Source organism: Trichosurus vulpecula, chromosome 3, assembly GCF_011100635.1.
Source record: "Trichosurus vulpecula isolate mTriVul1 chromosome 3, mTriVul1.pri, whole genome shotgun sequence".
Classification (NCBI taxonomy): Eukaryota; Metazoa; Chordata; class Mammalia; order Diprotodontia; family Phalangeridae; genus Trichosurus; species Trichosurus vulpecula.
This window is the reverse complement of record NC_050575.1, coordinates 379,265,597-379,279,008: the sequence shown is the minus strand read 5'-3', so window position 1 is coordinate 379,279,008 and position 13,412 is coordinate 379,265,597. Positions and strand designations below refer to the sequence as shown.

The window sequence follows — 13,412 nt, the reverse complement described above, 5'->3', positions numbered from 1 at the left end:
TACAAAACCATTTCAAAAGAAAAAAAACCAAAGTTTTAAATACAGTATCCAAAAAATCCTGGATAGGTTTGGCCATCCAGTCAAACTGACCAGAGGAGTTGGGAATTCTAGACAGGAAGCAGGGGGCCCGAACATGATGATCTTTGAGTCCCTGGCAAATGAGAAGAGGGGCAGGGGGCCTTTCCACTTAAGACCCTATAAGCTGGAAGGAAACGTGGAGATTGCCTAGTTCATTTCCAACATTTTACAGATGAAGAAAGGGAGTCTTAGAGCTAAGTGACCTCCCCAAAGTCACAGTTAGTAAGTGGCAGAGGATTTGATCCCAGGCCCTCTGCTGCCAAATCCATGCTCTCTGCTCAGTGCATGGGCTTCTGTTTGCATGGGCTGTGTGTGCCCGTGTATGTTTGTAGCGGGGTGTGTGTGTTTGCCAGGGAAAGAGTCCTGGCCCATGGAAAGTAGGCCTCAGTTTTTATAGCAAGCAGGCTTGCTGCTGGCCAGCAGGGGTAGGCCTGAGTGCTCTAGGCACTGAGGAAGGCAGGCTGGAGAGGGACCCGAGTACTGGGCACCAATGGGAGCTCTCCTGCAGAGCCCGTTTCCTGGAGAATGTGGCGGCAGCTGAAACTGAGAAGCAGGCTGCCTTGGCCCAGGGTCGGGCCGAGGCCCTAGCTGGGGCTGTGCCAGATGAGTCTGATGGACACCCAGGTGAGGAGTTGTTGGGGAGGGCTGGGAGGTCACTTCCTCAAGGACTCCTAAGGTATTCCTCTCCCCTAAACTGGAGATTCTCTGAATCCCCTCTGCCCCCTAGTAGAAGGAGGTGGTAGTATTGTCCTTACAACCCCAAGAGGGGAGCTTTACCTTTGGCTTGTAGGGTTACCATGGTGATGACTCTCTTTCCTATCTTCACAGACCCCCGAGAGCTGTGGAGCACCCCAGAGCCTGACCTCACCCCCCGCACCCCTAGCACCCCAAGAAGTCCCCTTCCCCGACCCCTGATCCTAGCCCAGCGAAGCCTGGAGTCTGAGGTCCTGGCCCCAGAGGCTAATGTTACCTCAGAGCCAATCACACCCCAACCTTCTCTCCGCATTGGAGACTTGGACTTCTCTGACCTAGGGGAGGATGAAGATCAGGACTTGTTGGCCATTGAGTCAACTGGGACTGGAGATGTCCCGGCACCACCACCCCTCCCTGGGAATCCTCCACCCCCACCCCCTTTGCCCCCAGGTTGCCCCCCACCACCTCCACCACCCCCACCCCTCAGAGGGGTGCCCCCTCCTCCTCCACCCCCTGGGCTACCCCCACCTCCACCAGGTCCTTCTGCCACTGATGGTCCCATCCTCCCTCGTAAGAGGAAGACTGTGAAGCTGTTTTGGCGGGAGTTGAAGCCTGGAAAGGGAGTCAAAGGTTTGGGTCGGTTTGGCCCAAGTCCTACCCTATGGGCCTCACTGGAACCTGTGACTTTGGACACTGCAAAGTTGGAACACCTGTTTGAGACACGAGCCAAAGAAGTGATGTCCAACAAGGTACCTCCCTTATCCCCCCCAAAGTAGGGGAAACCTACAATCACAGAACTAAGACCTGGAACAGACTTTACAGATCTTCGAGCCCACCCCCTTCACTTGAACCAGTAAGGACATGAGGCACAGAGACAGCAGGGTGTGTTGGGAAGAACACTGGAATGGGTGTAAGAGGCTGGCTCCAGTCTTTTCCTTCCCCCCCTTGAGCCAGTTGCTTGCTATAAAATGGAGAGTTGTCCATCCCCAAGATGGACTAGTCACATTCATTCCAGAGCCTAGGAAAAAGTACCTGCCAAGTTAAGCAACAGGACATTGGTTACCCAGAAAGTCAGTGGCAGAGCTGGGGACTAAAAGCCATTTCTTTAGACCCAAATCCAGGTTTTTTTCCATTGTACCACACTGTTTCTGTGCTCTCAAGATCACCAGGGCAAGGTATGCCCTTTCCCTGACCCTCTGAAGCCTCTACCCTAGGGGAGGAAGTAGTGGGCCACCCTCCTTCACCTCTGCTCTCCCGGGGCCTAAGCCTAGATCCATCTCTTGCCCACCCTACCTGTCCCTAGTCCCAAAGCTGGCTCTCAGCCCAGCCTCGGATGACCCTTTCAGAAAGCTGCTGAAGGCCGAAGGACGATGACAACAGTGCTGGACCCTAAACGAAGCAATGCCATCAACATTGGCCTCACGGCGCTGCCCCCCGTCCATGTCATCAAAGCAGCCCTGCTTGGTTTTGATGAATTTGCTGTCAGCAAGGATGGCATTGAGGTGTGTCGGGGTGGGGGTGGAGGTTAGGGAGGGGGCTCCAGGGAAAGAGGCTATGATGGAAGGCTGATGACCAGTCTAGAAGGGCTGAATCGCCACCCTCCATCGGCCCCAGGTCCGACACCAGCTCAACCCTGAACCTAACCAGCCACTTGGGGGGTACACCAATCTTAACTCTTGACTTAGGTACCAACAAAGTCCCTTTTCCTCTTAAATCAGCAGAGAAATTTTTACTAGGAAGCCAGGGTGGGGGAGAGGGGAGAGTTCACACAAACCCTTAGAAATAATATAAGTTTATAGAATAAAATCCTTAAATTCAGAGTTGTACTTCGGCACTCTGATTTCATGGGTCTAGGAGGAGGGAGCACCAGTCAGGACCCACCTGAGGCTGTATCTCAGGTCTGGTACTCGACACCTGCAGAGCCACAGACAAGTCACTGCACACCTCTCTGGGCCTCAATCTCCTCACCTGTACAATGGGGACCACTTTTGGATTACCAGGACTGGGAAAAACACTATGTAAAACTTAGCAATTCATTTTTGTATCATGATTGACCTCATCCTGGCTTCAACTGTGAGAGTCTGAAAACCCACCCTAGAAGATCCAGCTGGTAGGATGGAGGCCCTCTTCCTGTGTTCCCATTTTGTAGATACAAATGTTGCTACACTGTTACCCTCAAGACTCCCTAGGTGGCCTGCCTCTCTCCTTTTTCAATTCAGCATGGCCTTGATAGTTTTATCTTCACTTCCTTCCCACGAGTATATTACCATCTGTCATTCCAAGTTGCGATACTTATACACTGATGATACTTAAATTATCTAGGTCCCTTCCAGCTTCAGGGCATATGAACCTCTTTCACGGGGCCTCCTATTGTGAGGAAGATGTTTTCTAAACCTTCAAGTGATATAGAAAAGGGGCTTGTCCCAGATGGGCTTGAGGGGCATCGCTTAAGGGACATCTTCATTCCTGGGACTCTGTCTTCTCTGGGGAAATCAGAGGCCTCCTGGTGGGTGATGGAGAGAGTCCTGGGTCTGGAGACAAACCCAAGCTTTCCCACTTCACAGACACTCATTTCCCCCAGGAGATTGTTTTCCTCTTGCCAAATGAGGATGCTGTACTTGACTGTACAGTTTCTTTCAGCTCTAAATCCCATCCTCTATATCTACTGACTGAGTCATACCCCTCAAGGAAGACTGAGTCGGAAGTTAGGTCTCCTTAGGCAGGTAAGACAATGGGCTATTGACTGGCTAATGAATGAATGAGTTTGGGAAGGAAACCATTACTCTTAGATACCTCAGTGAATCATATGACATGTAATGTGCCTTTGGTTCACCAAAGGGTCAGTGGTTTTCTTCTCAAATAGGATTCACTCAGTGTCCAACCAATAGTCTCTTATCCTGAGGAGCAGCTAGGCGATGTGGTGGATAGAATGCTGGGCCTGGAGTCAGGAAGACCTGAGTTCAAATCCAGCCTCAGACACTTAACTAGCTGTGGGATCTTGGGCAAGTCATCAAACCTCTTTGCCTCGGTTTCCCCCATCTGTAATATACCTTACAGCCTACATTACAGGGCTGCTATGAGGGTAAAATGAGACATCTGTAAATGTTTTGCAGACCTTAAAGTGCTCTCTAAATGCTAGCTGTCCCATCAACATGGGCACTACCACCCACTGTATAGATTGCAACCCACTAATGGCTTCTCATCCTGTGTGACTTATCCATGTTCCTCCCTGCCCCCTCTCCTCATAAACCCTCTACAAGGGGTCCACTTAACACACCAGGAACTTTCCTCTAGATCTTGTAACATCACCAGGATATCCATGGCACAAACAAGCTATATACTGGTTATCCTGGGGACTCAATACTTGACTAGCCTGCTTCTTATTCCTTTCTGGTTTTCTGTCTTCCTCTTCTCTTTTGTGATTCCAAATTAGTCATACGTTGGTACCCACTCACACCAACCATGGCCCTTTCAGGTGCCTCTTGGGGGATCTGCCACTCTAATTCTCTGGAGATATGGCACTTTGGAGATATGACTACACTTGTAGTCATACAGCAGCCTACAGTTAAAAAAAAGATGGGCTTTTTTTTTTCAGGATTATGGAAAGAAGCACACATTTCCAAATGAAATTCAGCCCATTCTCTTTTTCCTAATCCACTCCAAGCTTAGCTCCTTGACCAACTAGGGGCTGTCCATCCATCTCTGTATCATGGTCTGGCCAATAGACATTCTTCACCACTTGGCTTTTCCTAGGTGAAGTTCAGTCTGACCATACTAACCTCCATGCTGCACTTTACGCTGCAGTTTTATGCTGCACTTTCAGGGTTACAACAACTAACCACAAACCTGTGGTCACCTAGCTGGTGAGAGTGAGTGCTGGGATTCCACCATGGGTCTCAACACCACTGCCATCAGGCTGCTGCCCTAAGGCAAATCTGCTGGTTCTTGGCAGGGAGTGATCCTGATGTCCTTCCCAGAACCCACTGTTTGAAGTCTCTCTGTAACCTGGATGAGGCCAGGTATCCCTCTTCCCTCCCCATCACCAAGGCTTTGGATAGCAGCTCCCTCCCTTCTCCTTCTAGCAACACAACTCAATCCTAGCTCTGCCCACAGCTCCCTCAAGCCAAGAAGTAGATTTCCCAAGGATAGAGGTCATTTGGTCCACACCTTTCCTTTTACAAGCAGGGAAACTGAGGCCTAGAGAAAGGGCTGAACTTCAGAGCTCAGGATTCACTCAGACCCCTCTGGTTTAGACTCATGTTTATGACAGAGGTAGGAAGCACAGGACTTGGAGCAATTGACAAAGTCCAAGGATTCCATCCCAGGGATCCTTAATCAGCTCCTGCACAGCCAATACACATTTCTGGCCAAACCTGACTCATCTTCCCAGACTGACTACTAATCAGGTGCCTTTGGTTTCAGAATGTCACCCCTCCTCAGTTTCTTCATCTCCAAAATGGGGGCAGGGTGGTATTTAGACCAGCGTTCTAATGTCCCTTTCGCTCCAGTGATCTACAATCAACCATCTCTAACTGTCTAGACTGTCTCTTAGTTTTCCGACTAACCAAGGAGGGTCAAGGTCCAGGATACTGACACATTAATTGGCCTCCACCTGGAGTTTTCCAGGTTCCACCCAGTCCCCCAGAGGAGTGAGTAGGTGGTCATCACACACCTCCCCCTTCACCACCCTGGGAAACATTTGTACTTTATACATTTTAAATACATAATGTATATATATCCATATGGTGAATTAGTCACATACTATGTAGTCATATAGTAGATGCCTGTACTTCCTATCTGCCAGCCAAAAAGGGCTATTTCTTCACAGGGCAGGGCCTTAGGAGTGATAGCGCCATCTTCTTGTTAAGGGCCAGGAGTTAGCTCTACACAGATGGCGGTGGGTCAGTGGGGTCATGGGAAACCTACCTAAAGGAAATAAAGTTATACCTGCCTCAAAGGCTCAAATTCTGGCCCATGTAACCTTCGGCAAATTACTTTACTCTCTGGGTAGGTCTCCTCTGTTCTAAAATAAGGAACTGGGCTCAGTGTTTCCTAGAATCTGTACAGCTCCAAAGCCTGGTCCTATGACAAAATCAGGGGAGATACAAGCTGGGGGGTGCCATGGTGTATCCACAGAAATTGCTGACAATGATGCCTACAGAGGAGGAAAAGCAGAAGATCCGAGAAGCCCAACTGGCCAACCCGGACATCCCACTGGGCCCAGCTGAAAGCTTCCTGTTGACCCTCTCCTCCATTGGCGGGTTGGCCGCCCGACTACAGCTATGGGCCTTTAAGCTAGATTATGAGACCATGGAACGGGTATGACTAAACCTGCTGGAATAAGCCAATTTGGGTTGGGAGTAGGTATGGGAGTGGTGTGTTGGTATTTTGAGGCTCTATAAACCAAAAAAGAAATGGTAGAAGGGTCAGTTCTTTGAAGAAGGGTTATCAATAAAAGTCTATTTTTAAAAACAAATTTTTTCAAATGATGGGACAAATGTTTTTCATATGCCTCAGGATCAGAGGATACAAGTGTAGTAACTGTGGGATTCCCTGTCCCCACCACCTAGGAGATTGCAGAGCCACTGTTTGACCTGAAGCTGGGGATGGAACAGCTAGCCCAGAACCCTACCTTCCGCTGCATCCTGGCAACCCTGCTGGCTGTGGGCAATTTCCTCAATAATTCCCAGGTGAGCAGGACCAGAAAGGGGGAGAAGCTTAGCTGCCCTACACTAAGGGGGCCCAGAACTCCGAGAGGACAAAGGAGGGGAGGGAGTTGGGCATTGCAGGCTGAGCCTATGGCCATTTCAGAGCAGTGGATTTGAGCTGAGTTACCTGGAGAAGGTGTCTGAAGTGAAAGACACTGTGCGGAGGCAGTCCCTGCTACATCATCTCTGCACCCTGGTACTACAGAGCCAGCCAGAGTCCTCGGACCTCTACTCAGAAATCCCAGCTCTCACTCGGTGTGCCAAGGTCAGCTGGGGGAAACTTGAGGCCCCACTGGCCCTCAATGGGGGGAGGGAGTCATGGGGGGCAGCAAGGGGAGTGGGGGGAAGCTGCCTGCCTAGGCTATGGACCACATCATTGCTTCCAGGTGGACTTTGAGGTGCTGGCTGAGAACTTGGGGCAGCTGGAGCGGCGGAGCCGGGCAGCCGAGGAGAATCTGAAGAGCCTGACTAAACACGACTTAACACCTGCCCTGCGTGCCCGCCTCACCCACTTTCTAAGCCAATGTGCCAGGCGCATTGCCATGCTCAAAGTGGTACACCGACGTGTGTGTAACAGGTGGGATGGGGGTGCTGGGGAAGGGAAGAGGTGACACCTCAGGCGGAGGCTCCTAGGCCCATCCTGACTATCCGTCCACACTCCCCCAGGTTCCACGCCTTCCTGCTGTACTTAGGGTACCCAGCAGAAGTGGCCCGGGAGGTGCGGGTGATGCAATTCTGCCAAACGCTTCGGGAGTTTGCCCTGGAGTACCGGACATGCCGGGAGCGTGTTCTCCAACAGCAGCAGAAGCGAGCCACTTGCCGAGAGCGCAAGAAGACCAGGGGACGCATGATCACTGAGGTAACCCTCTTTTCTGGTGGCCTACCGCCAATCCATCTGTGCCTTTTCTGGGCTGACCCTTCCCCATTCCTGTCCAGACAGAGAAATTCTCATCGGTTGCTGAGGAAACCTCAAGTTTACCTGTGCCAGTGGCTGTGGGAAGTGGCCCAGGTCAGGGCGACAAGGACACTGATGTCACCATGAGGAATGTGTTGATCAGTGGGTCTGAAGCTCCAACCCACAGCCGAAGGAGCCGAGGTAAGGGGGTGGGAGTTGCAGCTTTCAAACACTGCTTCCTTCTCTTCTGGCTCCTGAACCAACCCTAATCTCTCCAGGCATGGTCCCAAACAACACCCCTGCAGTAGCACCAGCAACCCCAGCAACACCCCCAGAAGAGACCCAGGGCTCGGGCTCTCCCACTGACGCCTCAGATGACATCATGGACAGACTGGTGCAGTCCGTGACCCGGAGCAGCCCCCGGGCCCTGGCTGCCCGGGAGCGAAAGCGATCTCGGGGCAACAGGAAGTCCTGTAAGTAGCAGCCCTGAAAAGATATTAACGCAGGAAGAAATACTAGAGCTCACTAGACCAACCTTACTCACTTTACAAATAAGCCGACTGAGACCCTCAGAAGGAAGGGACACTTTCCCAGTTCCATACTCTTTTCACCAATGCACCAATCTACTACCACTTCCTTCTTTGTTCCCCTTTCCCTCTGGACCTGTAAGGGCGCTTACCCCATTGCCAACCAACGTTGTTTCCTTCCTGCAGTGAGAAGGACCCTGAAGGGCGGCCTTGGTGATGACCTGGTGCAGGCATTGGGACTGAGCAAAGGGCCTAGCCTGGAGGTGTGAGCAGGGCATCCCTCACTACCTCCCACTCAAGGAGCCTCCCAGAACATGGCCTCTAGACTCCAGGGAGGTGAGGGGGATGGGCAGTGGGGGAGAAGAGGTGGAGAATCTGGGCCCCCTCCTCCCAGCCATTTCATCACTCCATGTGCCCTGGGGGCCCAGCGGCCTGAGCAGTATTATTTGTGTGTGAGCCTGTGTGTGTGTGTTTGTGTATGTGGTTGTGTGAGAGAGACATTCCTAGCCTAGAAGAATAAAGGTATTCCTTAATCAATCAGCTGTGCTCTTTTTCCTGCTGGAGGGTCCTCAAGCTACCAGGAAAGGGGCAGGGAGCCCTGGAGCCCAGCTGGTGACTGTTTTGGCATGGTGCAGCACGCTCTGTTCAACACAGATACACATGGCTCCCAGCTTTGGCTCTTTATTCTAACAACCCAGCCCCCTCCCCTACCCCCCCCCCCCCCGACCCAGTTCATCTAGATGTCCAGGTCCCATGGGTTGCCCGTCTCTCCTGGGCAGTCATAGGGCAGGACCCAGGCATGGGAGAGGCAGGGCCTGCCCTGACTGGGAGAGCCTCACTCAGTTCTGTAACTGCAGCCGGCCTTCCGCCACCACTGGCTACAACCGCTTCATTTGTCGGCGCTCCTGCCTTCGCTGGCGCTTCTCATTGGGTTCAACAATGGAGTTGGCTGACTCAGCTGTGAGCCAGGGGCTCAGGATGTTTACCCACAGGAGGTAGAGTGCCCGGCCTGGAGCCTGGCAGGAAACAGGGCAGGGAAGGATTTAGGCAGATTGGGAACATGGTGGGTTGTTGAACAAGACCGTGGTTCTTCAAGTATTCAGAGGGGAGGCCTGTGACTCAAGAAGGCAGAACTGAGCAATGAGGGGCAATTAGGGCAGGGAGCCAGGTTTCAGCTCAGCCTAAGGAAGAACTCTGACAGAGCATCCACCTTGGAAGGTAGTGAGCTCTCCTGAGCTTGGAGCAGAAGCCTGGTGACTGCTTGATTCAGAGGAGACCCCTGCCCAGGTTCAGGGGGCAGGGCAGATGAGCTGAAAGGTTTGCCTCCACCTCTAACTAAAGGCTCTGTAGATGGGGTCTGAGCCCCCACCCCACTCCCCAGTACCCAGGGCAGGATGCTTCAGCATCAGGTACCTATGTCCCTCCCAGCCCCTCAATCCTACTTACCAAGAGCCAAAAGTACCACACATAAAGGGAGAAACAGCTGAGCACCTGTACAATGGCTGTCAACAGGATCACGTCCTTCAGGTGCCTTGTGGGGAGATGGAGGCAGGGAAGGAACACGGTCAGAAGCTGAGGTGAATTTAGGTGGCCCACAGGGATGATGGACTTCCAAAGGCCAAGGATGGGTGCCCACCCTTGGCTTGTCCCCACCCCCAGGGGAAGGAGTGAGCCAGCAGCAGGTCCCGCTCACCTGGGCTGGCAGGGGACACTCACTCTGCCATTCCCTGCTCCATGTTGAGGTCGATGCCACTGTCTGCCAGAGCCCCATCCTCGGAGAAGGCTGCCTTGGCCATGGAGCTCATGGAGCGGTAGCTGGCCCCATACACAACCAAGCTGAATACTAGGGCCGTCTGTAGGAAATACAGAGGGTTAGCACCATGACAGGAAGCTGAGGAAGAAAGAAGAGATCTTGCCAGGCTGTCTCTGCCCAGGTAGCTGGGGTAGGGAGGTGTCAAGACATACCCAGGCCCAGAAAGATGCTGAAGAGTAGAAGATCACGAGGGTCACAATGCTGTAAATTGCCTGGAACCAGAGACATAGGCAGAAAGTCAGGAAAAAAGGCAGAATCCTCAGCCATCGGCCCTGCTGTTTTGCTGGGATGACCTTCCTATGTTGATAGACACCCTTAGCAGAAACCAACCATCTCTCTCCCTTCTGGAGGGGAGAAGGGGTAAAAAGCTCTATAGACACAAAGCCCCAGAATGTCAGGGAGTAGAAGACTGAGCTGGAAGTCCCTGAGGGTCTACACTAGTGAAAACAAACTAGTCAGACCTGAGGAAAGGGGAGGCAGGTCATAGCTTTGTCTGGAGGTCCTGCACAGACTAGGCCATACCCCACCCCCTACTCTAGCTGGAGATCACCCTGGCTTTGCCCAGTTTGGTTCTAATGAAGCCCAAAGCCCACAATAAATGTGACCTTTCACTTCTCTGAAATGCTTTCGAAAGATACTACCTGTGTCTGCCAACTTCCAATTAACCCTACAGTGCTCCTCTGCTTAATAAGAGTAACAACCTACCTCCAACACCCACCGGACAAGCTTTATCCTCACCCAGGACTCAGGGCCCAGCATATACATAGTTCCCACCCAACCCCAGGCCCCAGAGGTAGAAGTCCATTCCCAAAGCGATGGAGATCCCTCTAATAACCCTCAAACCTCAGCATAAAGATGGCGTAGGAAACACTCACAGTGGCACCCAGGATGATCCGAAAGTAGAATCTGAGGGTTTCCTTATTCTCTTCAAATATCTGCTTCTTCCCCTTCGTGCCCACCTTCCCTTTGGGCTACATGCAAATCAGCAAGAATTGAAGGCTTAGATAAGACACTTCAGCAGGCTTACCCCTGACCCGACAAGCTCCAGGAACCTTTCATGCCTTCCCCCCAATTTTTTCATTTAGTTCCTCTTCACTATCCCCTCCCCTCAAAATATTAGGTCTGATTCATTCCAAAAATGTATCCAGCTCATCTTCATCCTGCTATGAACCAATATGCCCTTCTGGTAGAAACTGGTCTTGGATATAGGCCCTAATCATTCCCACCCACATGGGGGAGTATGTTTCCCCCAACTCTTCTAGGTCCATAAGATCATTTATGAATGAGGAAAACCAACCCCAAAGGGATTAAAAGACTTGTCCAAGGTCACTCAGGCAGCAGAACCAGCTATTTAATGGATCTTCCTAAAGCCCAGGTCTGACCATGTCACTCCTCTACTCCAGAACCTTCAATGGCCCCACCTCACCTCAAGGCCTGATGTCTAGGGTAAAATAGAAACTGCATTCTTTGGCTTTTAGAGTCTCTTACAACTGGTTTCAGCCTACCTGTAAGCCCAGCTTAGGGAACATTACTCTCACAAGTTCTGTGCCACAGCCAGACTGGCCTGCAAAGTGCATCTCCCACCTCAGAACCTTTGCACAGCCTGCTCCACAGCCCCTAGAATGCCCTCACTCATCTCCACTCGGTAGAATATTAGAACCCCTTCTCTCCTTCACAACTTAGCACAAGTACCACAAGTATCATGGTACATTCCCCCTTGCTTGTGCTCTTCCCAAGAGAATCATTTTGAACCTAGTTTTCTTTATGTCATTTCCTTGGAAGAATGTATGCTCTTGAAATGGTTCCTTTTTAGTTCTGTTATCTTCAGTAACTGGCATAGTGCCTTTATACTATTTCACTTGAGAGCTAAACAGTTCACATGAATTCAATTATCTCTATGTCGATGGTTCTCAGATCTACTTATCCAGCCTCTGACCACCAGTCCATAGCTCCACCTGCCTACTGGGTAGGACATCTCAAACAGGACATACCATGGACATCTAATAGAATCAACATGTCCAAAACTGAAATCATCTTTTCCCACCAAGCCCTCCCCTCTTCTAACTTTCTTATTACCGTAGTGGTCACTACTGTCCTCCCAGCCACCCAGGCTCAAAACCAGGGTGACATCCCACAATTCCTCTCTCTCTATTACTCTTCCCCCATGTTCAATCTGTTTCCAGGTCCTGACAATTTTACTTCCCTAATTTCTCATACATATGCCCCCTTTGCTTATCTGACACTTCAACCATCCTGGTGCAGGCCTTTGGGTTGGGGTTGGCCTCTCTGCGTCAGATCTCTGCCCACTCCAGTTCAAACTCATTCAGCTCCCAAACTGATCTTCCTAAAATGAAGATCTGACTATGTCACCTCCCTATTAAATAAACTCCAGTGGCTTCCTATCACCTCAGGATCAAATATAAAATCGTCTGATGTTCAAAGTACTTCAAAACCTAGCCCCCTCCTACCTTTCCAGTCTTTTTACACCTCATACACCAAACCTGCCACATACTTGGTATATCAGTGACACTAGCCACCTTGCTGTCCCCAGAAAAAGGTACTCCAGCTCTCTGCTCAAAGCATTTTATCTGGCTGTCCCTCCACCTGGAAAATGCTCTCCCTCCTATCTCTGCTTCCTGCGTACCTTCAAGTCCCAGCTAAAATTTCACCTTCTGCGAGAACCCTTTCCTGACTCTCCCCTCTCCCTTAATGCCAATGCTTTCCTTCTGCTAATTATCTCCCATTTATCCTGTATATAGCTTGTTTGCACATTATTTTTTGCCTGTTGTCACCCATTAGACTGCAAGCTCCCTGAAAGGAGGGACTGACTTTTGCCTCTGTATTACTAGTGCTTAGTACTGTCCCTGGCACATAACAGGCACTTAATAAGTGTTTATTGATGTATTGATTCTGCCTTTCTTTGCACGTCCAGGGCTTAGCCCAGAGCCTGTCACATAACTGGAGCTAAATAATACTCGTTGACTCAACATTCTTTTGACAGAGCAGAAGCTTAACAAATACTTGTTGAATGAACGTGCCACCTTGGCACATTTCATTTCTCTAGCTCTACTTCTCCTCCCCACCTTGCTACGTTCTATCGCTTTGGGCCCCCGCCTCGTTACATTCCACTATGCCCCTTGCTCCCCTTGGGCCTCCACCTTGGTACATTCCACTATGCCCTTGCTCCCCTTGGGCCCTCACCTTGGTACATTCCACGATGCCCCTTGCTCCCTTTAGGCCTCCACCTTGGCACGTTCCATAAGCCCCTCGTTCCCCTTGGGTCCCCACCTTGGCACGTTCCACAAGCCCCTCGCTCACTCTGGGCCCCCGCCTTGGCACGTTCCACTATGTTCTTTGCTCCCCTTAGACCCCCACCTTGGTATATTCCGTCACCCCCATCCCGTGCTTTGGTAGGTCCCGATCTCCTTTCGCGATTCAGACCATTTCCTTCACAGGCATTCCTTTTGACAAGCTTTCCCGGACTTTGGTCCTCGCCCTCCCTCCCATACCTCGTCTCATCCTTACCGCCATGGTGTCACCGAGCCACCAACTCCGGAACGGAGAGGAGAACGAACCACGGCGATGCGCGCCGGGCAGCACCAGCTCAGCAGGGAGAGCGCTCCGGGCGGGGGAAGGGGGAGGAAGGGGGAAGGGTGGGAGAGCGATGACGTCAGCGGACAGGCGACGGAAGTGTTCCA

The 13,412-nt window shown here is 51.3% G+C and overlaps 2 protein-coding genes across 2 annotated transcripts in view; one reads left to right on the top strand and one right to left on the bottom strand.

Annotated features, from left to right (window-relative positions):
- Positions 1–8,438, top strand: part of FHOD1 (formin homology 2 domain containing 1) — a 36,588-nt gene extending 28,150 nt beyond the window's left edge. Inside the window, exons 12-22 of the mRNA XM_036748801.1 lie at positions 587–702; positions 907–1,520; positions 2,118–2,273; positions 5,908–6,090; positions 6,342–6,461; positions 6,583–6,744; positions 6,866–7,056; positions 7,146–7,338; positions 7,416–7,575; positions 7,653–7,847; positions 8,088–8,438. Of these exons, the coding sequence (XP_036604696.1) occupies positions 587–702; positions 907–1,520; positions 2,118–2,273; positions 5,908–6,090; positions 6,342–6,461; positions 6,583–6,744; positions 6,866–7,056; positions 7,146–7,338; positions 7,416–7,575; positions 7,653–7,847; positions 8,088–8,170 (2,173 nt within the window). The 3' untranslated portion in view covers positions 8,171–8,438. The remainder of the gene's footprint in view (positions 1–586; positions 703–906; positions 1,521–2,117; positions 2,274–5,907; positions 6,091–6,341; positions 6,462–6,582; positions 6,745–6,865; positions 7,057–7,145; positions 7,339–7,415; positions 7,576–7,652; positions 7,848–8,087) is intronic.
- Positions 8,439–8,566: 128 nt separating this feature from the next.
- TMEM208 (transmembrane protein 208) lies at positions 8,567–13,356 on the bottom strand. Its single transcript, XM_036748803.1, has 6 exons — positions 13,240–13,356; positions 10,590–10,685; positions 9,867–9,926; positions 9,618–9,754; positions 9,348–9,432; positions 8,567–8,917 (listed from the first exon to the last, which is right to left on the bottom strand). Exons 1-6 carry the CDS (start codon positions 13,243–13,245, stop codon positions 8,780–8,782), a joined length of 522 nt encoding a protein of 173 aa, XP_036604698.1. The 5' UTR covers positions 13,246–13,356; the 3' UTR covers positions 8,567–8,779.
- Positions 13,357–13,412: the final 56 nt, after the last annotated feature.

What these genes read in the sequence shown, in the direction of transcription:
- TMEM208 (XM_036748803.1), bottom strand. An exon ending in GGATCATCCTGGGTGCCACT is followed by an intron (nt 9,927 to 10,589) that starts GTGAGTGTTTCC and finishes CTCTGGTTCCAG; the next exon opens with GCAATTTACAGCATTGTGAC. An exon ending in CAGCATCTTTCTGGGCCTGG is followed by an intron (nt 9,755 to 9,866) that starts GTATGTCTTGAC and finishes TATTTCCTACAG; the next exon opens with ACGGCCCTAGTATTCAGCTT.